Source organism: Amborella trichopoda, chromosome 1 (assembly GCF_054954075.1).
Source record: "Amborella trichopoda isolate Santa Cruz 75 chromosome 1, AtrichopodaSantaCruz75HAP2 v2.0, whole genome shotgun sequence".
Taxonomy (NCBI): domain Eukaryota; kingdom Viridiplantae; phylum Streptophyta; class Magnoliopsida; order Amborellales; family Amborellaceae; genus Amborella; species Amborella trichopoda.
In genome coordinates this window covers 16,254,028-16,281,745 of record NC_142336.1, presented here as the reverse complement: position 1 = coordinate 16,281,745, position 27,718 = coordinate 16,254,028, and the positions used below count along the sequence as shown (strand labels likewise).

General features: G+C 36.9%; 1 protein-coding gene across 4 annotated transcripts; it reads left to right on the top strand.

Moving 5' to 3' along the window:
• Positions 1 to 1,342: 1,342 nt before the first annotated feature.
• On the top strand, positions 1,343 to 26,330 carry LOC18425767 (E3 ubiquitin-protein ligase DIS1). Of its 4 annotated transcripts, XM_006830302.4 has the most exons (5): positions 1,346 to 1,550; positions 1,727 to 1,752; positions 21,818 to 22,055; positions 24,935 to 25,321; positions 25,780 to 26,330. In XM_006830302.4, the coding sequence occupies exons 3-5, from the start codon at positions 21,846 to 21,848 to the stop codon at positions 26,098 to 26,100; spliced, it is 918 nt and encodes a 305-aa protein (XP_006830365.1). In that variant the 5' UTR covers positions 1,346 to 1,550; positions 1,727 to 1,752; positions 21,818 to 21,845; the 3' UTR covers positions 26,101 to 26,330. The 4 variants fall into 4 exon arrangements, with proteins under 4 accessions (XP_020517868.1, XP_006830365.1, XP_088709088.1 ...); XM_020662209.2 differs by lacking the exon at positions 1,727 to 1,752 and having other exon boundaries at positions 1,343 to 1,550; XM_088852962.1 differs by lacking the exon at positions 1,346 to 1,550 and having other exon boundaries at positions 1,727 to 2,114.
• The last annotated feature ends 1,388 nt before the right edge of the window (positions 26,331 to 27,718 follow it).

Below are 27,718 nucleotides of genomic sequence, written 5' to 3'. Positions count from 1 at the left end.
TTGCTAAGTGCATAATTTGGTGAGCAATGGACACTTGTATCACTCTTTTACTATTTCAGATGATGTAATTTTATTTTAGTATATCAATAAAATGCTTAAATTTTGGTAAAAAAAAATAAAAACTTGTACCTATCTATATTTTTACATATCTCTGTATACAAAAATAACTACAAATATTTTATAATTAAAAAGTGGGAGATGTGAGGTATTTAGGGGTTCATAAGTCAAATGTTAGTTTTTTTTTTTTTGTGTTTGTTTTAATGTTAGGTCTTATGTTATGTTTTGGTAGAAGTCCTTCGAAATGTAATAAAATTTCTTTTATAACATTATAAGAGAAACAATAACATAAAAATACCCTAGTTTTTTTATTTTTTTAGTTTTATTTGTCAAATTGTCTCTACTATGGACTTTGAAGGTTGGAAGTTGGGGTAATTTCAAAACAATAAAAAATAACAAAGTATAATTTTTGGGAGGAATAATTTTTGCACATATATCTATTATTTTTAATATTATTACAATTTTACCTAAATTTTTTCGGTACTTAACACTTTACTCATTTTATATGCGCTATTACAATATTTTATCAACATTGTAAAAATTGACGGAATTGCCGTTTTGAGATTTTCAATATCTAATATTTATATTTGCACAAATTAACTGAAATTGAATTTTGTTTTTTTCGGATTCTCAATATCCAAAAGTCTTATATTTCGGATTTTCAAAATTGATTTTAAAATTTGAAGATGTTCAACATCCAAAGCTCCCCTCAACAATTTTTTATTTGATAATATTTGAAAATTACATTTTTGAACTTTCAAAATCCAAAAATTATGAATTTTGGATTTCCAAAAACCAAAAATGGCTAAAATCCAAAAACTACAATTTTTGGATATTTTAAAGTTCGAAATTCCATTTTTAGTGTCCCAACATTTTTGGATACTGAAAATCCGAAATTCACATTTTTTGATTTTTCGAATCCAAAGATTGCAAATTTGGATATTGAAAATATTATTTTTTTGAAGAAAAGAAGTTTAAAAAATGACTAACTATCAAGATCCAAAAATCCACAATTTTAAATCTTAAAGATCCATTTTTTTTTATCATAAAGATCCGAAAATAGAGCAATATGGGCGAAAAAAAAAAAAAAAAAAAAAAAAAAAAAAAAAAAAACGAGGCTCCAAAGAAGAGGTATACAATTCTCTTCTTTTAAACGACCCTCGTGTTACTTACTCGAGGGGCACAGTGGTCATTTGAAGCCTCAAGAAGGCTTGCTTGATATTTCTTACAAATACAGGGGTATTTATGGAGTTTCTCTCTTCTATTCCCTTCTCTCTATCTCAGTAGGCTCTCACTCTTACAATTCCCGAGAATTGCTTGTCTTTTCTCGCACTAATCCAAACGGCTTTAATTTGAATTCTGGTTTGAGATCCTCCGGAGTATTTGCCCCTATGTATTTATAAGTATTTTCTGATACGGTTAGTCTTCAAGTTTTCAAAGGAGACTTTCATTCCATTTTCTGAGCTTTGGGTTTGAGATCATTCATCGCAAAGGTCTTTTTCCACCCTCTTCTCTATGAGAATGTATTTTTTGACATATCGGTTGGATTTAGTGGCCCCCCAATTCAAATTTACTGTGTCTTTTTTCTTGTTTTGACTTATTCTTTGGTTTATTTGGCCTGATGGTTCTTGTTTTTATGTGTTTTTTATGATGGGTCTTTCTGTTTCAGGGCATTCAGGTCAGATATTCATATCTGTAAGTATTTAGCGTTTTGATACTTTTAGTGTAATTTTAGCTGTTTTAACATCGTTTTGGTATCATTGTTGCTTTTTGTGTTCTTTCTCAGATGCATCTGAGTTTTGACCTTTTTTAGTTTTGATAATTTTGGTGATCTGTGCGTATGGGTCGTCTTTTAACGGGTTATTGTGCTTACCACAATGGTAATGATGGTAATTTGGGTTTTATTTTTTTGCTTTTTGAGTGTATGTAGTTTGGTTTATTTTCTATTCTGGTTTTTTTTTTGGGCTTTTTTTCTGATCAATATTGTTTGAAGATTCATCATGTAATGCACAGGAAAGATACACATGCAAACAATTCATGTTCGAGTTTCGCAGAGGGTAATGCATGTATAGCTAAGAATGTGACTGATATTTTTATAGTGTAGATTGGCAATTATATTGGTTGTTTAGCTATTGGAATTAGGGCAAAAATAGTCGATGTCATGTAGAAATGTGGACTGAAAACAACCCCCTATGTTGGCATATCGAGTCGAGAGTCATCGAAGAAGTGGAGTTTGGAGGAGAGCTAAAGTTTTAAAATTTTTCATTTATGTGGGTTTTTGCTGTTGGTTCATTGGAAAGTGGGAATGTCTTGATAGATGTAATCTTTTAGCAGGTACTTGGTGTGTATTATTTCTTGCCAATTAAATCGCCTAGACAGTGGTATAGGAGCTGATTCATCAACTTCTCTGATTTGAGACATTACTGTTGGCGTATTGTTGCACAAAAAATTAGGTTGTGATAGGTTATGGTCCCTCAATATGGTTGCTGAATTTCTGGCCAAATAAAGCTAGAGATGGGGCAATCCGCCAAGATGTGACGTTGAAGGAGAACAAACCGTAAGCTAAAATGAGGCTTCACCAACTCCATGCTTTTGTAGCATATATGAATTTGGAAGAAGTGATGTGGAGTAAACCCCTGGAATCAACTCACTCTAGAATATATGATTATCAAAAAAAAAAAAAAAAAAAACCTTTGAATGATGCTATATGCTGAGAAGAGTGGGTTAATTGGGTGCTGATTCTATAGAGAGGGAAAGCTATTTAGATGGTGATGTTTCTAGTGGATCCAGGCATCACCTGTCTGGATTGGTTCAAATGAGGCATTGGCCTTTCTGTATCTCCCCATCACAAGGCCTGTATTCTCATCTAGATTGCATTACCTCATGCTTCCTTTCTCTAGAGAGAAAATGGAAAAATCATCAATAGTCACGTTCCATCTATTGTCATGTGATATAGCCCATGTCTAGCGGTTGATTAGATGTGATTAGGTATTTTCTTGTTTTACCCAAAAATCATTAGCTTGAATGCCTATGTTGCACCGTGTTCGTGCCAGTCAGATGTAGGAATGGCAAAGTAATGGATCATAAGTGTCTACTGTTGTATCCTTTCTCTTCCAATTGACGTAGCATTTTGGCCATTACAGATTTTCTTCACATTTATAAGTTCCATAGAGTTGGGTACATGTTCTAGTTTTGATCTTATCAACTTTGAGTTCTCACCACTTTGATAAATGCAATCAATTTTCAAAGAGTTGAAAAGCCTTTAGATACCATTTGATTATTGCATATTTGACACGACCCTACATTTGTAAATTTGTACTATCTATACATTAAGCAGCTGATAACTTGCATGACCCAATAATATGTGTCTCATTGCTATTGAATAATAGAGCCTCATTGTTGGGAGTATTAAGCTCCTTGTTATTCTAGATGAATGATAGTGCTTTGATGTTCCCTTGGGTAATAGTGATTGATATTTTTATAGTGTAGATTGGCAATTATATTGGTTGTTTAGCTATTGGAATTAGGGCAAAAATAGTCGATGTCATGTAGAAATGTGGACTGAAAACAACCCCCTATGTTGGCATATCGAGTCGAGAGTCATCGAAGAAATGGAGTTTGGAGGAGAACTAAAGTTTTAAAAATTTTCATTTATGTGGGTTTTTGCTGTTGGTTCATTGGAAAGTGGGAATGTCTTGATAGATGTAATCTTTTAGCAGGTACTTGGTGTGTATTATTTCTTGCCAATTAAATCTCCTAGACAGTGGTAGAGGAGCTGATTCATCAACTTCTTTGATTTGAGACATTACTATTGGCGTATTGTTGCACAGAAAATTAGGTTGTGATAGGTTACGGTCCCTCAATATGCTTGCTGAATTTCTGGCCAAATAAAGCTAGAGATGGGGCAATCCGCCAAGATGTGACGTTGAAGGAGAACAAACCGTAAGCTAAAATGAGGCTTCACCAACTCCATGCTTTTGTAGCATATATGAATTTGGAAGAAGTGATGTGGAGTAAACCCCTGGAATCAACTCACTCTAGAATATATGATTATCAAAAAAAAATAAAAAAAAGTCCTTTGAATGATGCTATATGCTGAGAAGAGTGGGTTAATTGGGTGCTGATTCTATAGAGAGGGAAAGCTATTTAGATGGTGATGTTTCTAGTGGATCCAGGCATCACCTGTCTGGATTGGTTCAAATGAGGCATTGGCCTTTCTGTATCTCCCCATCACAAGGCCTGTATTCTCATCTAGATTGCATTGCCTCCTGCTTCCTTTCCCTAGAGAGAAAATGGAAAAATCAACAATAGTCACGTTCCATCTATTGTCATGTGATATAGCTCATGTCTAGCGGTTGATTAGATGTGATTAGGTATTTTCTTGTTTTACCCAAAAATCATTAGCTTGAAGGCCTATGTTGCACCGTGTTCGTGCCAGTCAGATGTAGGAATGGCAAAGTAGTGGATCATAAGTGTCTACTGTTGTATCCTTTCTCTTCCAATTGACGTAGCATTTTGGCCATTCCAGATTTTCTTCACATTTATAAGTTCCATAGAGTTGGGGGACATGTTCTAGTTTTGATCTTATCAACTTTGAGTTCTCACCACTTTGATAAATGCAATCAATTTTCAAAGAGTTGAAAAGCCTTTAGATACCATTTGATTATTGCATATTTGACACGACCCTACATTTGTAAATTTGTACTATCTATACATTAAGCAGCTGATAACTTGCATGACCCAATAATATGTGTCTCATTGCTATTGAATAATAGAGCCTCATTGTTGGGAGTATTAAGCTCCTTGATATTCTAGATGAATGATAGTGCTCTGATGTTCCCTTGGGTAATAGTGATTGATATTTTTATAGTGTAGATTGGCAATTATATTGGTTGTTTAGCTTTTGGAATTAGGGCAAAAATAGTCGATGTCATGTAGAAATGTGGACTGAAAACAACCCCCTATGTTGGCATATCGAGTCGAGAGTCATCGAAGAAATGGAGTTTGGAGGAGAACTAAAGTTTGAAAAATTTTCATTTATGTGGGTTTTTGCTGTTGGTTCATTGGAAAGTGGGAATGTCTTGTTAGATGTAATCTTTTAGTAGGTACTTGGTGTGTATTATTTCTTGCCAATTAAATCGCCTAGACAGTGGTATAGGAGCTGATTCATCAACTTCTCTGATTTGAGACATTACTATTGGCGTATTGTTGCACAGAAAATTAGGTGATAGGTTATGGTCCCTCAATATGCTTGCTGAATTTCTGTCCAAATAAAGCTAGAGATGGGGCGATCCGCCAGGATGTGACGTTGAAGGAGAACAAACCGTAAGCTAAAATGAGGCTTCACCAACTCCATGCTTTTGTAGCATATATGAATTTGGAAGAAGTGATGTGAAGTAAACCTCCGGAATCAACTCACTCTAGAATATATGATTATCAAAAAAAAAAAAAAAAAAAATCCTTTGAATGATGCTATATGCTGAGAAGAGTGGGTTAATTGGGTGCTGATTCTATAGAGAGGGAAAGCTATTTGGATGGTGATGTTTCTAGTGGATCCAGGCATCACCTGTCTGGATTGGTTCAAATGAGGCATTGGCCTTTCTGTATCTCCCCATCACAAGGCCTGTATTCTCATCTAGATTGCATTGCCTCCTGCTTCCTTTCCCTAGAGAGAAAATGGAAAAATCAACAATAGTCACGTTCCATCTATTGTCATGTGATATAGCCCATGTCTAGCGGTTGATTAGATGTGATTAGGTATTTTCTTGTTTTACCCAAAAATCATTAGCTTGAAGGCCTATGTTGCACCGTGTTCGTGCCAGTCAGATGTAGGAATGGCAAAGTAATGGATCATAAGTGTCTACTGTTGTATCCTTTCTCTTCCAATTGACGTAGCATTTTGGCCATTACAGATTTTCTTCACATTTATAAGTTCCATAGAGTTGGGGACATGTTCTAGTTTTGATCTTATCAACTTTGAGTTCTCACCACTTTGATAAATGCAGTCAATTTTCAAAGAGTTGAAAAGCCTTTAGATACCATTTGATTATTGCATATTTGACACGACCCTACATTTGTAAATTCTTACTATCTATACATTAAGCAGCTGATAACTTGCATGACCCAATAATATGATTATTGAACTGTCTCATTGCTATTGAATAATAGAGCCTCATTGTTGGGAGTATTAAGCTCCTTGTTATTCTAGATGAATGATAGTGCTCTGATGTTCACTTGGGTAATTGTGATTTTTGTGTTCTGGTAAAGACCTAATCTTTCCCAATCTACCATGGATGTAGTCTGGCTTCTAATGATGCCATCTCCACTTGTTAGATTGACTATGTTACAGTCCTTAACATCATCATCATCATCGTCATCATCATAGTCTTTTCCCAATTAATTGGGCTCGGCTACATGAATCCTGGTCTGTCATTTTGCTCTATTAAATGCCATATCCTCAGTGAGGCCATAAGTCCTTGTATCTTTCCAAACTACTTCCAGCCACATCCTTTTGGGCCTACCCCTTGCTCTTTTAAGTCCTTCCACTTGAACCAACTCGCACCGCTTAACGAGTGCTGTACTTGGTCAGCGCCACACATGGCTAGCCCTTAACATGTTATGGTCCTTAACATAGTTTGGAATTCATATATATCCTGTGAACTGGGGCACCTATTCCATTTTCTTTAGGTAAATACTATCTCATTGCAAGCAGGTAAATACATGCTTCTTTCATGGGTAATGTAATTATTATGAGTTAATCCATGGTTCTAATCAATGGTTCCTTCCAAATGGTGTTTGTTTATTAAAAGTAAATGACTGAGCAGTGTTCTGATCTCCGAGAGTCTATCTCTACATCCATTATTGTAATGTGACATGCATATTTTGAAATTGTTGTGGCTGTACTTGCTTCTTGTTTCAAGCAACCCACAAATGCCCTGATGGATTTCATTGGTAGTTTAATTGGTTTTTGTATGCTCCTTTATAAATTGTTTTGTCTTTCTTCTCTCTGGACTCAGTTTTAGCGAGTTCTAGGATAGCACGATTGAATACAATCTTCTATCCATTTGCATGGTACGAATACAAAACAAACCTGTCTCTATGTGGATCACATGCTAGTTACATATCTATTTCAGTTCTATTTGTTTTTCCCTTTTTTCTTTTTTTGTGGTTTTTTTCGAGGGTGGGTGGGTGGAGGCTGGGGCAGCCTCACTTCACCAGAGCTTTCAAGAACTTAAAAAATGCCACCTTTGTTTGAAGTTTCCTAAACAATACTACTTTCTTCAAACTTTCATGGGCTTTCAAGAACTTAAAAAATGCCACCTTTGTTTGAAATTTTCCTTAACAATACCACTTTCTTCAAACTTTCTTGGTTTACTTCCAAAAAAGCCACTTAATAATAATTTATTGTTTGTTTTCTCTCTCTCTCTCTCTCTTTCTCTCTCTCTCTCTTATCTGAAACCCACTACTCTCTACCAAGCTCTCTCTCCCCATCTAAACCAGAAAATCCTAGGACATCTTTCTCTCTACCCAAAACCTAAAAACCTATCCTCTCTTAAGTGAAGTCTGAAAACCCCAAGCGAGATTTGTTCTGAGAAAGATGAAAGGGGTGTCTAGGAGTTCATGAGGAGGTACCAATAGGAAGTTTTATGACCATCAAAACTCAAGTCTCAAAACTGACAAGGTATTCTTTATATATTTTTATCAAAAGTTACATCTGATTCATCCATTGTTGATTGAATTCCAAAAATTTCACCAGATTTTAGAGGCATGAAATTTCTCTCATCATATCCCCTTCCTAAAAAACCCAATTTATTCAAAAAAGGAAACACGAAAAGAAAGAGTGATTTGTTATAAAGCTTTTCCCTTTTATTATGGATCTGAAGATTTTAAACTCTCTACTCTTGCATTTTTATCAATACTCCTAGAATCATGTTCCTATGCACCAAAATGCATGGGCTAAAACTCAAAACCCTGCCGTAAATTAGTATTTAATAAAACAAAATCAAGTATCCAGAAAAATAAAATCACGGGAAATTGTTTAGTAAAAATGAAATCTCAAATCAGTTTTATAAGTTGTTGTAGTTTCAAAACCTTTCGGAGCCTCACATTATGGAATAGGGTTTTGGCTTTTGTGTGTGTGTGTGTGTATGTGTGTGAGTGAGTGAGTGTGTGTGTGTGTGAGAGAGAGAGAGAGAGAGAGAGAGAGAGGGAGGGAGGGAGGGAGGGAGGTCACTAAAGGTTTTGGGAAGAGAGGCAGATCTTATGCAGGGGGAAAACTAGTTAAAAACAATTTTTTTTTAATAAACGGTATTATTGGAATTCTGAATCAAAATTCTAAAAAAACTTGGTAAGCACTAAAAGGTTTTGGGAAGAGAGACAAATCTTGTGTAGGGCGGAAACTACTTAAAAATAAAAAATTTAATAAATGGTATATTTGGAACTTTGAATCTAAATTATAAAAAAAGTGGAATTATTGAAAGACATTTGAAATGTTTGTGGCAATTTTGGAAGACGTTAAATGAGCATGACTTTTCTAAAGTTCTTTTAAACTTCCGTGGCAAAAGTGAGATTTACCCTCTCTCTCTCTCTCTCTCTCTTTTTGTTGTAATTAGCATATTATTCATTAGTATGATCAAATCATTTACAAGTCGCATTCACAAAGTTGATTCCCTATGTATAGGTCCATCAACTATCTATAATAATAAAACTATGAGCTATTGAGGAAAGTGGGTGAGATACTACTAACTATTTTGAATAATTGCTAATCAACTTGTATATTTTGGGGTGTTTGATTGTGTGGAAAAAGCACTTTTCTTACTATAGGGAAAATCCCCCTTTGATTCTAGGGGAAGTGTCCTAGGTCCACCACATGTGTCTTGCACTTTCCCTCTTAAAAAGCATTTTCTGTTTTGACACCCAAATAATGCAATCCTCCTTTCTTGGGGCCAGAGAAAAGTTTGAAGCTCTCCCAACAATGCTGCAAGCAGCCTTATTTCTTCATCTTTTAGATCTTGACTCAATTTTGATATCTAGACAGCCTAGTTTTCTTCTCCATGGACAGCCTCTGCCGCCATAAGCCTCTGGATTGCTTTACTGGTTAAGGCATATAGAGCTTGGTATAAATCTTAAATGGGTTCCTTCTATAATTAGACGTCCTTCCAAAATCTTGTTTTTCTACCCTCTCCCACCAACATGGTCATTTGATTGATGAAGCTTGCTTGAATGCTTATTTATTCCCCACCAACGCGCTCGTTTGAGAAACCAACCTGGCTCATGTATTCCATACTTGTTTGCAATCACTTGGTTCTATTATATGGTTTGAAGACTCCATGAATCTCAACTACCATTTCTTGATTAGTGTTTGGTTGGTCTCCCAAAATTTGCAATTTCATGGATCTTCCATTTTGTCTGAAGACATGCTTTGCCCCAACTAACAAAATGAATTGCAGCATTCTGTGGACCCATTCCATATGAAATTTCTCATTTACTTTTCCATATTGTTGATAAAAATGATATTGGCATCAAGAAGGGGGAAGTGAAATAAGTAGGGAGGCCCAAGAAATCCCTCATTTGTTTTTAAATTGTTTTAACAATTAATATTGGCATTAATAAGAGGGATTTGAAGTAGATTGGGATGTTAGACAAACATGAAAATCAATGTATTCTCCCCCCAATGGCAAGAATCTTGGTTTCCGAGAGTCTATTTTTCTCTTAATTCTTTGTACAGCCCTATCCCATGGATTTTTGGGTGGCTTGGTAAGATACTTGCTTAGTAACAATTTGGATCCACAACCATTCCTTTTGCTACCACTTGTAACTCTTTGTTTGGGACTAGAATCCAAAATTTTAGATTTGGTTATGTTCACTTTTATTCCTGAAAATACCTCAAAGCGTGCAATGAAGCTTTAAACCCATTTAATAGCTCTACTTCATACACTCCATCCAATAGTTGATTGGAAGCTTCCCCGACTACTGAAAATAAATAAGATGATAGTGAATCTTTCCGTTTGATTCGGCTAGATGCTGAAAATCATCCTTGAGGGAATCCAATTTATTGCAATCGTGTAATGAGTGGAAAATTATATTCTTCAATTCTCGAACACCTTTCCCCTTCCCTTTGGTTCCTTTGTTCCTGCAACTTTTTCATCCTATCCTCTATTTGGCTTCCTTCACTGAATTAGCATGAAAATCATATGAGATATCTTCAAGGTGACCTTCATTCGGCACATTCATGGCATAGACTATGCTGCCCAGTCGTGTTGAGGCTTTTGTAATGTTGATTGTTGAGTTCCTCCTGTAGGTCTATTGGTCCAATTTGAGTGTACCTCTTTTAGTTCCTCATGGTCCCTCTATTGTCGCATGATGTAGGACCAATGGGCTTTGGATCCTACACAAGTGTGGCACCCAAGGTAGGCTTAGAACAAAAGGTTAGGAGTTGGATTGGGAGTTCTAATTAGGTTGGTATTTAGGAGTTTAAGGGTTTAGGTTTCTGGCATAGACCTAGTAGCTTGGAGCTAAGTTTAGCAAAGAAGACGATACGAAAGATCCAAAACTAAAGAAAGATGCAAAAATCAAAGATAAAAGAAGCACTTGTTGTTCTAGGGTTTTGGGTAAAAGTCCATAACATGATCATCCATTGTGCTTGAGTACATCCCTTATATAAGAAAAACCTAACAAGACTTAATCCTGGGCATCCATCAAATCGAATGTAATCATGGCCCTTGACTATAAAAGACTTTTAAGTGAATAAAAAGACATAAAAGACTTTAAAAATTACTACTTACTCCCCTAAATGAATAAAAAGACTTAAGAAAAAAATAAAAGACATATTTGTGGTTTCTCTTGTAAACTTTAAGCTTATCTCTCTTGTCTATATACTCGAGAGCAGTATTCCACAGCTGCTGTTGTGGAATTTGCCCTCGAATTCGGCGGCTTGTTGTTGGAGGTATGACCACGATATGGAATGAGATGCTTGACATTAAAAACATCGGAAGTGTGAATATGACTGGGACGCTTCAAATTTTAGGCATTATCCTTAATCTTATGCATCACTTTCACATGTTCCAATCTTGCGCTGGCTCATCTTATGATATTCCACAGCTGGAAATTTATCCTTAGTCATGACTGCCCACTCAAAATCTCCAACATCAAAAATCCTATGCTAACGATGTGTATGCACCTTGATCTCGACTGGAGAAGTTATAAATAGGTTGAAATGTCCCAGGAAGACCACCCAGATATTTTAAACCATTCACCCCACTTAAGCCCTTAAGTAAATCTAGCCTCTACCAACTCGATATTGCCCCGTGTGATCAAAGGCACCAAAAGGCAGAACAAGGCAAGACAGACTCAGAATCGCCTGACTCAGAGCATTTTCAAAGGGGAAGGCTCTGGCGCTGCTCCAACGGTTGCCAAAGCTTTGCTGAAACCCGAACGCAAGGCGACAAAGGCACCTCAGTCACAAATCAAGTGGTTAGAACAAGCAGAAGTTTGGCGATATTGCTAATGTCGCTGACACCATTCCAAATGTCGCTAGGCCCCGAGACCTTCAACAGGTGAGAAACAGCCTGGCCGACGAGATTGACAGACGCGACAATATGGCAGATCATACCGTTAGGTGTGGCAAGGTCGTATTGACACGTTAGATGTCAGTACGGATAGTGGCTATCGAATTTCGATCGGCTGAGGTTCAGAGGATAGTACAACAAAGATGGCATGACAGCTCACGTCGACATTGCAACTGTCCCCAACGTCATTCAAAGCAGCTCCAAGCTATGATTAGGTCCACCAAACGTAGATTAGAATCACGAGAAGGCGACACGTGTTCGAACAAAAATTTGAGCCGCTGGCGCCATTACCAATGGCGTCAAATATTGACAGGATCGCATCAATCGCATTAACGAGCAATTAATGTTTGTTGACCATCATTAATGTAGCATTAATGACAGTGGCGATGTTCCAAGTGTCTCCGGTGCTATTCTGAATGTTGCTAGAATTCTGATGGTCCGAATTTCACACAAAATCAACTTACAGGCTGTGAAGGGCCTATGTTGCCTATAAATACCCCCTTTTGCTTCAAACCTAAAGCCTAGATTTTTCTTGATCTTGAGCCTAAGCTATGTCTGAGTTTCCATCATCTTGAGCCCAGGCTGGGTTTAAATTTCCTTGATCTTGAGTTTTAGCTTGATATTGTGGGAGAGCCGTAAGTTTGAGCCCACTTCAGCAACCCCCCATCTCTCATAACCCTTGAATCCAAAACTAACGCTTCTAACCCCTTCAGGATATCTTGTCAAACTGAAGGCGATCTGGATAGTCCGCCTTTTTGGGCCCTCTTCTTCCTATTTCTACTTGCCCCCGTTAAACTGAAAGTTCGGGATAAACTGTGCAACCATTTGATCTGAATCGGCTTCGACTCTGGGTGTCGGACCTTGGGACCCGACCTCAAATATTGTTTTCTCTTTTCTTTATTTGTATTTCTTGCATTTATTTCCCATTTATTGGTTGCGTTTATGCTTTTCCTTCTATTCTCTCTTCATTTATGATCTAACTCTTTCTCTCATCTCTATCATTTAGTATTTATTTCTCCTTTCTTGCATTTATTTCCCCTAGTTCTTTGTATTTATTTCTCTTTTCCTTTTACTCATCTTGTAGTTTAGAAATCTCTTTCCCTCTCTATCTCTCTTCTTCCTCTCTCTCTTTTGCAATTTTGTTATTCACTTTATATTTTATTCAATAATTTAGCCTATTTCTTCCTTTTCCTCTTGTATTTATTTATTTTTATGTTATTTATTACCATTTATTCCTACTTGGCATTCATCCCTCTTCATTTCTTTAATATATGTTTCATTCTTCTTCTGTCCCTCTTCTTTTATTTAATGCTTCATTCTCATTACCTTTCTCGTCTATCTCCCCTCTTTAATGCTTTATTCCCTCCTCTACTCCATCTCATTTAATGTAGTATCCTCTGTCTCCCCTCTTCGCCTCGATTTTCTTATTTTGTAGGTTAGCTCATTTCTTAGATCTTGTTTGCTCTTTTCTTTTATCCATGTAATTAGTTAGAATAGATAGTCTGCATGCTTTTTACTTTCTTGTTCTTTTTACATTTTATAGTTAGATTCTTTACTCTCGTGTATCTTTATTTTCCTTGCTTGTTAATTTATTTGTGTTTATCTTCCCTTCTCCCTTTTGTAAACCTATTTCTCTAAGAACTTCCTTTTCTCTCCAAACCCTTTTCGTAAATCTTCTTGTTGAGTTCCAAGGTTGAAATAAGAGGGAAGCAGGCTTTGCCGGCGATCCAAGAGGGATACGGCCTTGTGGCTCGACTCTCTCTCGGAATGTAATTTGACGGGACACATTCTTTTCCAACTCTTCGATTTGTTTGCACTCGAAACTAAGGTGGGGGCGAAGTCCCTTGCTCACATTTTCGAGTATAAACATGATGTTTGTTAGCGGCTGCCTTATATTATCATACTTTATGAGTATGTGAATGCACAATTCTAGTGAATTGTCTTCGATAGAGAACACAAGCACCTGTTTTGGACCAAATAAAACATCAAACACATCACAACCTCTCAATAAAACTTTCGACACTGCTTGATCATGACGCCCCTTCATGTTAATCTTGGCAAATACAACATGATAAATTGGTACGGGAAAGTAAGTTTCCCAATAAGAAGCATCATTCTGCCATGGTACATAATTTACAACTTCACCTCCATCAAGAGATGCTTCTTTGTCCAAACAAGGAAAGCCCATTCTAGTGCACCATACATTTTAAGAGATAACCTTTATTGTCCATAGATTTCCTTTGGTTCTAATCCTTGATTTACAAGGTTATGTATGGGAGAAATGCTATAAGCGTACTGATTTGCATACCAACAATATGGGCAATACTTAACTGCCATCAACAATAGTGTTAGATGTGCATGTCTGTCATCAACAAGGAATATGCACTTTTCCCCAATTTTGACGAGACCCAATGTCATGACCCCGCCCCCCTGACCCCTGTCATTCCAAATCGGAGGGCGACAGAGCGTGGGATCGCGATCGGAGGTCGCGAACGCCACTGAGGTGGGAGTGGCTCAACGCATATAACAGGCGGAATCAAGAGCAAACCACGAAAGAAAGAAAAACACCCACCAGAAACAACACAAAAGCTGGATAAATTAAAAACCATTCATATCCATATACAGTCTCCAAGGTCATAAGCAATATCCAGAAAATTACAATTCATCCAAGGCACTACAGGCCTGGCCCCAAAATACATAACTTCATAAAACAACAACTGCATGGCTGACGACTAACAAACACCTACACAAGAACAGAGATCCACTCGTCGAGCGCGGGGTTTTAGTCCACCAAACACGATCATCTCTCGCTGTCAGCAGACAATCTACAAGAATGGAAGCAAAGGAATGAGTTAAAAAGCCCAGTAAGTAGATTAAAACATCATGCTTCCCTGCCTATACACATAATATCACAACAATTCTCAAGGTTCTATGCCATACTCATAAAACAGGAGTTGTGCATCACAATTATGTCACAATTATAGAATGATGCTTTTCATGTTAGAGCAGGCACAATATAAGATATCAGACAACACACTAGCAATCCATCAATCTCAACAGATCAACACAATTAAGAGAGCATAACAAAATCAGCAGACACTAACTCACTCTCTAGCCCTATTTATCAGGCCAATCCCATATCTCGCAAATCGATCATATAACTCAAGTTATCATATATCTCAGGTCAATCTCATAACTCAGGTCAATTACATTTCTCAGGCGACTACCTATCTCGGGCGATGCAATTTGCACAAAGCATTGGCGGCAAGTCACATATCAACTCGTACGCACTTCACTGGTGTCAGTCATGGCCATGCAATACGCTCAAAGCATGCAAAGTAATCACATAACAGTCACAGTATCACAGTATCCAACTACCAATGGGTGGCCCATTACGTAGTGGTCAATATCACAGTATAACAGTCTCAGTACATATCACCTCATGCACACTCAGAAGTCACATATTCTAGTCAATGCAATCTGCTGAAAGCATGTCGAGAAATCCTAGATCACTAGAGATATCACCATGGTAACAGCAAGTCGTGCCATACACTCAAAGCACGCCAATAAATCACTTATCACAATCATATCATATAACATCATCACACTACCAATGGATGACCCATTGCGTAGTGCTTCATATCACATCGTGGCATGCCTCATCTCATAAGCATTCTCTGATTCGGAGCATTCACAGTGTCATAGAAAGATATACATAGCTCCTGATTCATTAGGAATCTCAGCTTAGTCACAACATGACAATTGAAGCAAACACAACTATCTCTCACCCAAAAGTGGTATGAAGTCAATTGATAGCCATTTGATCAGTCCACACTTGGGCACAACATAAATATTGGTGCTGGAATTCCTGCATTCTACTGCAGTGGCATGACCCTCTTATCAAAGGCATAACTTTCAATCTAGAGGGCATCTCAATATGATTTCCACATGCAACTTTAAGCCAATATACTGATCTTTCAAATGGCAGAGGTTTGGGAGCAATTGGACTCCATTTGATCAGCCAAAACCCATGGTAATAGAGGTCACAATTCTGAAATTCAGTGAATCTGTTAATTAGTGACATGCCTCCACAATTTAGATCATAACTTCACAATTATACAGAAGAACCAGGTTAAAACATAAACATCACAATAGACTCATGTATCTTTTAAATGGCTGTGATTTTGTGTCATTTGGACTTCAATAGGTCAGACAAAGTCTCAATGCAACAGAAGCAAGTGTTCCTGGAAATTATCACAATATGCTAACAGTGACATATAAGCATAAAACGAAGTATATCTTCCAAACCATCAAGAATCTTAGCTAGTCATAAACACCAAACTCGAAGTAGGCTAAGAGATCTTTCCAATGGTGGTAAATTGAGGCAATTTTGAGATCATTTGATAGGTCAACAGAGAGTCACAAGAACCCTAATTCTCCCCAGAATTCTGCAGTTTAGCCATAACATACTTCAAAGATCAAAGCATAACTTCTAAACTACACAGGATAACCACATGAAACCAATTCTAGCTTAAACTAGACTCACAAGAGCATCAACCCACAAATTTTAAGGCTCAACAGAAATTACAACAGTGCATAGCATATCTTACAAACAAGACCCACACCTTCTTGGAAATCAGAACACAAAACATGCATACAATCCTATTCATTCACACAATTTCTATACATACTCAAAACCTAACTCATGCTTAATTCAATACTTCATTCATGCTTAAATCCATGCTTAAATCTCATACTCTCATGCTTCACACTATGGACACATAATAGCATAATCTACTTACCTTGTGTGCTCCAATGGTGATCCCAAATCCTTCACACAGCTCACTCTTCTCCAAGCTTCTCAATCTTTCACACAGCCGACCTCCACTTCTCTCTAAGTTCTCCCAAAAGCTCAAAGGGTTTGAAATAGCTTCTCAATGGGGGAAAAAGTGGTTGAGAGGAAGCAACTCCTTGAGAGAGATGTGAAGGGGTGAATAAATAAGAAAACAAAAGGGGCAGCATGCATGCATCAACAAGTGGCATCAAGGGCCTACATGGCTCACACTTGAAACAAGTGGCAATCTCATGGCACACTAAACAACAAGCAAGGGACAAATGGTGCATAACATACGAGAAAAGAAGAGGAAGTCCCTTGGACTACCCCTATACAGTTGTGCCCAATAGCCCACATCACATACGGCAGCTCACGCACGCACAACGCCGCCTCACTCTCCCCTCTCCAAACGGTGTTGCGTCACACTCCCTGCCATGGATGTCCTTTCCTTCTCTCTGACTCAGAAAAATTTTGGGTCGTTACACCCAATTTAAGAAAACAAGAGAGAAATATGTTCCAAATTACTGCATCTTTCATAAAACATTATCTATCATGTTCATGTTTTGTCCACATGGAAATTGTAACATTTGTAGCACATATGCATGGTATTATTGTCCATGAATATACCCGAGATAATTCACAAACTTTAAAATGGGTTAAGATGTACGCATTGCAATCACGAGCTCTTTCCATCAGGACTTGGGGAGTTGTTGGGGTTTTCCACTCAAAACAAAGCAATAGCTCAACGTAATTACCCCCTAAACCTTCTTGCCTTCCCGCTTGACTTCCCTCCTCGCCTAAACTACTGCCTCAACCAGAGGCGCCAGACACGTTAATCAAATGAGATACGCTGATCCACAACAGTGGCGAGCTAAGCGAGTAGGCCAGGACGACTACTAGATTTCATAGAATTCTGAAACTTTGAAGGTCACGGTAAAAGGCTCTCAACAAGTCTCCTTTGTATGACGGGAGTGACCACAATGTTCACACTTCAACTTGTCTTTATCTTCTGTCGAGATACTCCCCTTGCCTATCTTTTTGCCACCCGCTTGACTGCCTTTTTGAGACATCGAGGCAAGGGCAGACCTCTCACTTCCTTCGTTTTGGAGCATAGCACTTCCAATACCAATACAGCTCCTCTCTTCATTCTGTATGTAGGAGTATACTTGATTCAATGAGGGAAGAGGATCCTTACCAATGCAGTACTTTAAAATGGGTTAAGATGTAAGCATTGCAATCACGAGCTCTTTCCATTCGGACTTGAGGAGTTGTTGTTGGGGCTTTCCACTCAAAACAAAGCAATAGCTCAACGTAATTATCCCCATCTTTACCATTGTAAACACCGTCACCATCATTATCTTCTTGGCCAACAACATGTTCTTTACTGAAGATAGGACCTTCTTCTTTCTTTTCATCAAAGATAGGTTCACTAAATTCTTTATCATGAATTGATTCTTCTACCAAACTTGAATCCTCATCGGGGTATACATCAAAGATTGGTGTTAAGTCTTCATGATCACTATAGGTCACTTCCGGGTCCTCATCATCAACCGGTTCATTGTAGATGGGATCACCTTCAAAAGAATGCTTGTTGTTCTCATCATAAAACTTTGGGATCTCAACCTTGAGACCGGTTTCCCACCTCCTACTATCCCTCTCCGTATGATCAACTACCTCTCTCCTTAGAGCTTGATCATGGAAGGGATTTATGGATTCCCCATCAGCCTTGATCCCATACCCCTAAGATGGGGCTCCCATTTGCACCAAATGTAGAGCTAGGGTTCTTATCAATCTCCTAAGATCTGCAATCCCTTCTCACGAACTAGCGTCAAAGGCTTCTATAGTTGTCACTTTTCCTCTTTGTGGAGGCATGGTTGTTTGATCTAGGGCACAAAAATCGGTGCTATATTAGTGTGCTACAGTACCAAAATATAGTAACATGCTACTATGCTTGCCACAATACCATGCTATAATACCGTCCTTACTAATCGTCATGCTTTGCTACCTACCCGGCGCAAACCTAGTAGCTTGGAGCTAGGTTTAGCAAAGAAGAAGATAGGGAATATCCAAAACTACAGAAAGATGCAACAACCAGAAATAAAAGAAGGAGCACTTGCTACTCCAGGGTTTTGAATAAAAGTCCATAATATGATCATCCATTATGCTTGAGTACATCCCTTATATAAGAAAGCCCTAACAAGACTTAATCCTGGCCATCCATCTAATCTAATCATGACCCTTTACTATAAATGACTTTAAGTGAATAAGAAGACATAAAAGACTCTAGAAATTAATACTTATGCCCCCAAGTGTATAAAAGGCTCAAGCAATAAAATACATAAAGGATAGACTCAATGACTAATTTGCTCTTTTGTGGTTCCTCTTGTAAACTTTAAGCTTATATCTCTTGTCTAGATAATGGAGAGCAGTATTCTGGGTTGCATCAGTTGCTTATGAAGTTTAGGACAGCAGGGTTTTGTGGTTATTGGGTTTCCCTACTTCGAATAGGATTGGAGAAAATAAGGTCTAAATAAGGCAGGATTGATGGTGAGTTGATAGAAAAGGGTTAGATACAATCAGGGCAATAATTATGGTCAGTTTTGGAGGGTTAAGGGGGTTGATGTTACTGGAAAATTGCAGGTCCAGCAAGGGTGCTTGATGGATTTGAAGGGCATGAGGCAAGATTATGGTTTATTTGAGTTTGGTGGCTTAGGGTATATTTGATGGGTTTGGGAAGCATGTGGGTATATTATTAGGGCTTGGGAAGGGTTAATTTGATGCGGTAGAAATAGGGTGTGACTGATTTGATTGAGATAATATTGGATGGAATACTACCCCACAAGAGGGAAAGAAGAAGGCTTCAGGTGTTGGATTAATGTGGCGAAGTTGGCTCTAGGAAGCAAAACTTGGGGGTTGGCGTAAGTGAGTCAGCTTGGCAAGTCTCGAGCTGAGTTTTCCCCGAGTTGGGTGGAAAGGCCGGCAAAGATCCTATAAAAAAAAGGAAAAATTGTAAAATTCAGAAAAACTAAAAATCATAAACAATATATACAATATGAAATATTGGAGTAATGTTGGCAAAGTTGGCTCTAGGAGGCAATACTGGGGCTTGGCCTAAGCGAGTCAGCTCGGCGAATCTTGAGTTGATGTTCCAAGATTGCCCCGAGTTGGCTGTAAAGGTCGGAAAAGATCTAAAAAATAGGATGGGGCTCTAAACAATCAAAGTATGGCGTAGCCCTAAAAAATGTTGAAAGATAATTTTTCAGTAGCAAGCATATTTGTGATGGCCTGAAAATTTATTTTCATATCTAATTATGAAATGTAAAGCCTCAAAAATAGTGTAGATATATAAACACTTGAAAATATTGAAAGTTGATGGCCTAGATATTACAAGATGCTCTATTTCCCAAACCTGAAATCTATTTTTCTTCACAAACTCGAGGTCGAGATGATCGATTTGAGGGTTTTTCGCCGTCGAAACAATCTCTTCTAGTGAATTTTTGAGGTGTGCCTAAATTGAATTGTTTAGGGCCTCAACCTTATAAACTTTTTCCTTCTTGATTTGCTTGTTTTATATTTATATAGAAAATAGAAAAAAATCTAGGATTTTGTTAGAAATGATGTCTTATCAAATCTATGCAATAGGTTGTCTCCATTATCCAATTTAATGGTTTTGTTGTTTTAATAAGTAACTTATATTCTTTTTTTCCTAATAAATAGGGAAAAAGTTTATATAAGGTTGATACCTTATATTGTAGAATTAAGGTGCAAATACAAAATCCATTGAAAAAACCTGTTTTGATGTTTGAAAACCATCTAATTGATCATCTCGACGTTGAGATGTATGGATATGGAAAAGGAAAAAGAATACAAGTCCCAAAAATAGTATATCTTGCAACACATTATCTGGACCATCCATTTTCAAGAATTTCATGCTTTTATAGATCTCCTTGATTTGAACCATTTTTGGAGTTCCAAATTTTGTAATTAGAGAAAAATAGATTCTTGGTCAATCCTAAGATTTTTCGATGCCATATTTGGATCTTATGACAAAGTTTGGAGGTGCACCTTACTTTGATATTTTGAGGTTGCATCTTTACTTTTTTCAGTTGTTTTTGCTATCATTTTTTCTTTTATTCTTAAACATCTCAATGGAACTCTAAAAAATATTTATTGATGAAAAATGTTCCATAATTTGTGTTCCTAATATATTTCTGTATCTCTATTTTTTGTTCAAATTTTTGCATTTTCCTTTTTTAGTCTATGACCGGTTTGACCAGTGAGCCAATCTGATCCAGGTGGTCTGATCAGAACTGTGCCCTCCATGTTTTGACCACCAGTCCGTTCTTAACAACACTGTGTACATCAAAATTTCCTTTAATTTCTCATCTGAACTGAATCGTAGTTCAAAACAATCAAATTGTTATGACCTTTGTCATTTATATTGCAATTCTCTTGTACTAGGATATGTTCTTTGATGGTACTGAGCTCTGTGGAGTATGAAGATTTGTATCCCTTAGACTTGATAATTCTTAGTTTATGAGCTATATGTAACGAGCCATATAATTATTTTCATGAAATTAGAACCTTATATATATATATATATATATATCTAGAGAGAGAGAGAGAGAGAGAGAGAGAGAGAGAGAGGTTTATAAGGCGCCCACCTAAAACAATCAAAGTAAGGCACACCTCCAAACTGTGCAATTTCAGTGCTGGAGACACTTACAATCACGTGAAAATCTGTTTTCACCCCTAATTATCAAATTTAAAACTCCAATAACGGTGCAGGTTGTACTGATCTATAAACACTTGAAAAACTTGAAAATGGATAGTTCAGATAATGTTTTACAAGATGCGCTATTTTTAAGTCTTGAACTATTTTTAAATCTTGAAATCCTTTTTTTCTTCATATCATACACATCTTGAGGTTAAGATGATTAATTGGAGGATTTGTCTGCATTGAAACAACCTTTTTCTTCTATGTTTTTGAAGGGTGCCTCACTTCTATACCATAAGGTTGACGCTATATATAAACATTATATATGTATATATATTATAATTCATGCTCTCATTTAATATTAATATTCCTATTTGTTAGTTCTCTTCGTACTTTAAATTTAATGGAGTCATTTCTCACCTATCCATACACTCATACACATAATACACGATCAACACAGCTCACTTGTTCATTGAGTTGATATGTTTGAAGTTCACTAGAATGTTGGCAATTTCTAACTACTATACTAAAAATTCACTGTGTTTTGCGAGATAAAGTTTTCCAATTATGGGATATAGTTTCTTCTGGTGTATTAAGAATGTTGCTAGTTATTGACTTAACTATACCTTCTACTCTATACAGGAAAAATTGGCCCTCTGACTGTTAGATAATGGCTTGTGGAAATCCTTATCTAGAGGAATTGCAAGGATCCCCCGAAGTTGTCGATCCTCACACGAAAGTTGATAAGCTTGAAGTGAATAAGCTTTTCAATGATTCTCCTCAAGTTGCTTCCAAACCTATTGTGACTGCTCCTAGTAGTGTCCGTGAACTCTTAGAATGTCCTGTATGCTTAAATGCTATGTATCCTCCCATTCACCAGGTTTGTTGTAACTTATGACTTCCTTTTGTTTCATGGCAAACTAAGTTTTGGACTCTGGAAATTTGCAATTTTCTTTCTTACCAGTTCCATTTGTTATGGTGGATATAGAATGACATTTTAATTATGCAAATTTGAATATTATGCCTGATATTTTATGTCCAATTGTGTCTTTAAAGTTATATGGTGTATTTGATGTGCTATATGGATTATCTTCCCGATAGTTATGGTTCCTGGTTTGTGCTAAGATTGTTTGTGTAAAAATGAAATAATTTGGTTATTTTAAATTCAAAACTTGAATTTTACCTAAATTAATTTGTTCACCAAAATAAATTGTGGGGTAGTTTTGACAGGAAGGAAATATTTGATGTCCTTAATGTTTATGTAGAATCTTTGTTGCATGAGTAATTTTGAAGTTCAAAACCAGTGAAGTTGAGATCTGTAGTTTCCTTTTCTGTGCAGGCAATAGTCAATTTATAAAGAAATTATTCTGAGTCTGCCAATGAAAATGGAGACAATTTGGGATCCAAAGCCATCATTAAGGAGATCACTGATATAGTGATCTTCGTCGAAACATCATTGACGTTGACTCACGCTAAGATGATATATTTGGTTGTCAAGAAATCACTGAAAAAAGTAAAACAATATTTTTTTTTCTAGTTTGTGCAATTTCTTTTAAACTGTGGATCCTCCAAATAATTATTGAAACAAACTTCAGGCAAACCTTGACATCCACCATGTAATGTGCACCCCTATAGTAGCATAATCCAGAGTTTCACAAGCAAATCATTTCCATCAAGTCGCCAATGCAAGGTTCACAACGTGTCATAACCCTGGCATTTGTAGATGTTCCCTTTCATGGTCAGGACATCTTCCAGGTTAATGTGTTATTTGAGATTCCTTCAAACCTGATATTGAAATTTTGGTAGGTTCTTGCTGGTACTTCAAATTGGTTTTGCTGTTTGCCCCCCACCTCTGGGTGTAAAAGCTACACTTTCCAAGTCCAACTTATTTATGGTTTTTGGGATCAGTTTGTCGACATTGTTGCAAGTTTTAGGTTTTCGTATGTTTTATTTATTTAGGAAATCAACCATTTATGGAACACACAGAAATTTTTTCTGGTATTTTCTTTGTTAAATACAGTCTTCGAATATGTCTCCTGGTCAGCGCCAATTCTGCAAAGGTTTTTCATTAATGGAGTTTGCACATTTTAAGTGGAGCACAAGGAGTGAACCACATACAATTCCATTGCTCTAAACAAGCTTTTGCTTGCTCAGTTGTTTGGCACTGTTCATTCAATTCTATGATTGCTGCATCCATTTTCTAGATGCCATCTCCTTGGTGAAATCGACATCCTATTACTCTAGGAGCCTTAACCCCTATAATGCATGCTTGGTAAGATTTATCTTCACTTATTTTGTCTATTTCACCTTCAGTTTTGGTATTTTTCCTTCACCAAATATATGAGCCCCTTTGGTCCTTCCAAGTTATCATAAATACCATTATTTAATGAGTTCCTTCTGCCTTTCCAAGTTGCTCGTGTCTCTAAGTACCCCTGCGTGCCTATGGGTTACATGATTCCAGTTTACATAGTGACTTGAAATTCTGCCTTGTTATTCTGTTTAAAGAAACCCATCTTGGTCTAGATGAGATTGCCAGTTCATCTATACTACCCATTCTTAAGTAAGGGACTCTTGCTTATAGAAAACAAATGTGTTTCAAATGTTTTCCTTTTCTTACCTTTTTCATTATTTTAGTCTAGTTTTGGCCTATTTATGGACAAAAATTATACTAACCTTTTCTTTTGGTGAATGTGTTGTGTATGTACCAGGATAATGATCAGATTGCAACTTTATGTTTCTTCAATTCAATATTCGTTCTAATTTTCACACAAACACTTTTTTGTTTCTTTAAATCTTTCAGGATGGCCTAGTTATTGTTTTGTCATGAATTTCTTCTTGTGATTTGTTTGTGCTTACCTGCATATGCACTTTTGCATTCTTTGGAAATAGACATCAACATAGAGTTATATATTAATGGATTTGTGCCTTCTATTTCTTTCCATGGTTTCATTGTGGCCTGAATGCCTGATATGATTACTTGATGGGAGGATAGAGGATTCATGAATAAGCGCTTTTGTCTTGTTTCAAGAATAGTATATATATAACTTCTGCACTTCTATATCAGAGCAACATTTTTGATGGCTAACTACTAATTTCATTAATGTGTATAAGTTGTACATAATGTATGAGTACACAAAATAAAAGTATTTAAGATGCAAAAGGCCACTTGGATGGGGAGTTGGCTTCTACCTTAAGATTGTGCCCCAAATAATGAAGATCTGGGAACCCCCATCCCTCAATGAAATCATTTGACTCATGTCCATAGTAACATTCAGTCATAACTTACAACATAGTAGGTAAATTAATAGAATTAAAGTTATATAGCTTTTTTCTGAGTACAGCCTATATCCATGATGATCCAAATTTATTTAACAATAATATCCTTCACCCTAGCGGACCCCAATTAATTGGGAGAAGGCTATGATGATGATGATGATGATCCTTCATCCTTGTCAAGGCTAATTTTAACTTAAAGGTTATTTCAAATTGGCTGTTAGCTGTTTGTTACATTGAATATTGTGTTATTGCTTTGTGTGTAGCATCTATACCCATTGCAATTTTCTCTCCAACACTAACATTCGAGTCTTTCATTATTAAGTTCAATTGTGTAAGTTTTCTGTGAGATGGCCATACCTTGTCACTAAGTCAGGATGAAATATTGACATCTATACCCATCAGTACTTTATTTCTCTTGCAATAAATATCATTTCTCTCTCATGATGGATGTTTCAACTTGGGATCATTGTGCTCTGATTTCAGTGCTCAAATGGCCATACACTGTGTTCTGGGTGCAAGCCAAGAGTCCACAATCGATGCCCGACCTGTAGGCATGAGCTTGGCAATATTAGATGCTTGGCATTGGAGAAAGTGGCATCTTCTCTTGAGTTGCCATGCAAGTACCAGAGTTTCGGTTGCAATGGTATATTCCCTTACTACAGTAAGCTAAAGCACGAAGCTCAGTGCACGTTTAGACCATACAACTGCCCCTATGCTGGCTCAGAGTGCTCTGTGGTTGGTGATATTCCATCTTTGGTGGCTCATTTGAAAGATGATCACAAAGTGGACATGCACAGTGGCAGTACCTTCAACCACCGATATGTCAAGGCCAATCCTCACGAGGTTGGCAATGCCACGTGGATGTTAACGGTAAGAGTTCTCACTTATTATCTTTGTGTGTGTGTGTGTGTGTGTGTGTGTGAGAGAGAGAGAGAGAGAGAGAGAGAGAGAGCAGATTATCTGCAAGCAAATAGAAAACATATATAGTTTTAACTAGCTAATGCCGCCACATATAATTCTGGTAAATGAATGAAACTTTAAAAATGTCAGAATTGAATATTCTACAGAAGTAATTTGGATAATTCCTAAACATGCTAAAACAAAAAGAATTCTGTCCACCATCTGTGATAAATAAACATTACCTTGGTTAGGATTAGGTGTTTCCTACGTAGACTAAGGTGAGATTTATTTGAATTTCATTTTGGGCTACTTAAGTCCTCTTTCAAAATGACCGTCTTCAATGTACCACTTTTAGTCCCTAGTGCCATGTTATTCTTAATCAACCAGGTCACAGTTACTCTTTATCAAAACCCTTGTGGCTTGTTCAGGTGTTCAGTTGCTTTGGCCAGTATTTCTGCCTGCACTTTGAAGCCTTTCAGCTTGGAATAGCACCCGTATATATAGCTTTTCTACGCTTCATGGGTGATGACAACGAGGCCAAGAATTACAGCTACAGTCTTGAAGTGGGTGCAAACGGTAGGAAGATGATTTGGCAAGGGGTCCCAAGAAGCATAAGAGACAGTCACAGGAAGGTTCGAGACAGTTACGATGGGTTAATTATACAAAGGAATATGGCTCTCTTCTTCTCAGGGGGTGACAGGAAAGAGTTGAAGCTTAGGGTGACAGGAAGGATATGGAAAGAGCAGTGATATATGCATGGTGTTCTTCTACCTTCTACTTTTCTTGCTCATTGTTTATCTCTCATTGGTCATTTTCTTTCAACTTTTTCTACTCCTTTTTCTCATGGGTCATTTACCCTGTTAGCAAATCCTCTTTGCTTTTAGGATTAGGAGCTTCAATTGGTGGACCAATGTTATTTATGTATTGGTTTGTAGCATGTTTGTATATTTCAAATGGGAAGTTTATTAGTCTTTAGCTAGCGTATTGGGAATTTGGTTCGTAGCATCAATTGTCTCATGCGGGCTTGACCGCGTTTGTACAACATGCGGTCAGGAGATCCATCTTCAGGAGATCCATCTTAAAGATGCATGCAAATAGGTGGTCCATCTAAAAACAATTGTAATTAACGGTCTAAATGTTTTTTTAATATAATTATTATTTCTAATTTTTAAAATTTATTTATTTTTTCATATTCATGATCTCCATTTTAAAGATTGTATATTCCGCAAATTATATTTAAAAATATATATTTATTGCCAATGCTGCATTTGTACATGTGTGGGCTTGGTTGCATGCTAACCGTGGCCATCTTAAAATAGTATGAGTTCCAAGCGAGTATTTGGACCAAGTGGTCACTCTAAAAGTAAAAAGAACGGAAGAATTAAATGGTTATGCAACAAACATGAAAGAAAAATCGACCTAATCAGTTAAGTGAACTTGGGCAAGAAGCGGTTCAACCAGCTTAATCGGTGACAATGCAAAAAGTGTTAAAAAAAAGTACATTCAAATGAAGTTGAAATTAATGAAAAAAATGGATTTTAAAGAATTGTGCACAAAGTGAAATGTTTCAAAAAAATGGGAAATGTAAAAAATATCGTCGATTATCGATGGATTGCCAATCCGGATCGGTTGAGCTGGTGACTGATCTAACGGCCCAATCCATGTCTAAAGACACTAGCTTTAACTTCTATGCTGGTGATCATATAAACAAATGATCTCAATCTCATTGCCTAGATATTAAGTGAAGCGAGCATCTTTCAAAAGAACTTGAATAGCTCAACAAACAGTTCAATCGACCACACTTTCAATTCTCTCTTGTAGCAATGAGTCGTTGTAAACTGGTTAAGGATCATGGTTCCAATTATTTTCTTTTGAACTTTACTTTTTCTATTTTATGGAATATTATATAAGGAACAGATTTTTTTCGCAATATTTTGGTTTCATCCAATTTTTTAAGAATTTTATGTGGACGTCCCTCTCACACTTTTTTTTTTTAATATTCTAATCGATCCAATATTATAAATATTGGATTGGTTTTTTTTTGTTTTATTTTTATTTTTATTTTTGTTGTTTTTGGGCAGTTTGATGCCACAGATATCGGCCAACCCATTTATGGGGTGGTCTGATTTTTTAATATCACACCACTCACTTTGTACCTTAGTAGAAATTTTTTTTTTTTAAGTACACCGGTTTGATATTGGACGCCTTCCCCACCCCCCCCCCCCACCCCCCCCCCCCCTTTTAAGTGCAATCTAATGTCTCCAACATAGGACTTGTATGCCTTAAAAATAATACAAAATAAATACCCAAAATAATAAAAAGAATACAAAGTACGGGGCTGTCTGATGTTTCCAACATCGGATTGCT

What these genes read in the sequence shown, in the direction of transcription:
- LOC18425767 (XM_020662209.2), top strand. Translation starts at nt 21,846, where the DNA reads ATGGCTTGTGGAAATCCTTATCTAGAGGAATTGCAAGGATCCCCCGAA. An exon ending in TGTATCCTCCCATTCACCAG is followed by an intron (nt 22,056 to 24,934) that starts GTTTGTTGTAAC and finishes CTCTGATTTCAG; the next exon opens with TGCTCAAATGGCCATACACT. An exon ending in ATGCCACGTGGATGTTAACG is followed by an intron (nt 25,322 to 25,779) that starts GTAAGAGTTCTC and finishes TGGCTTGTTCAG; the next exon opens with GTGTTCAGTTGCTTTGGCCA.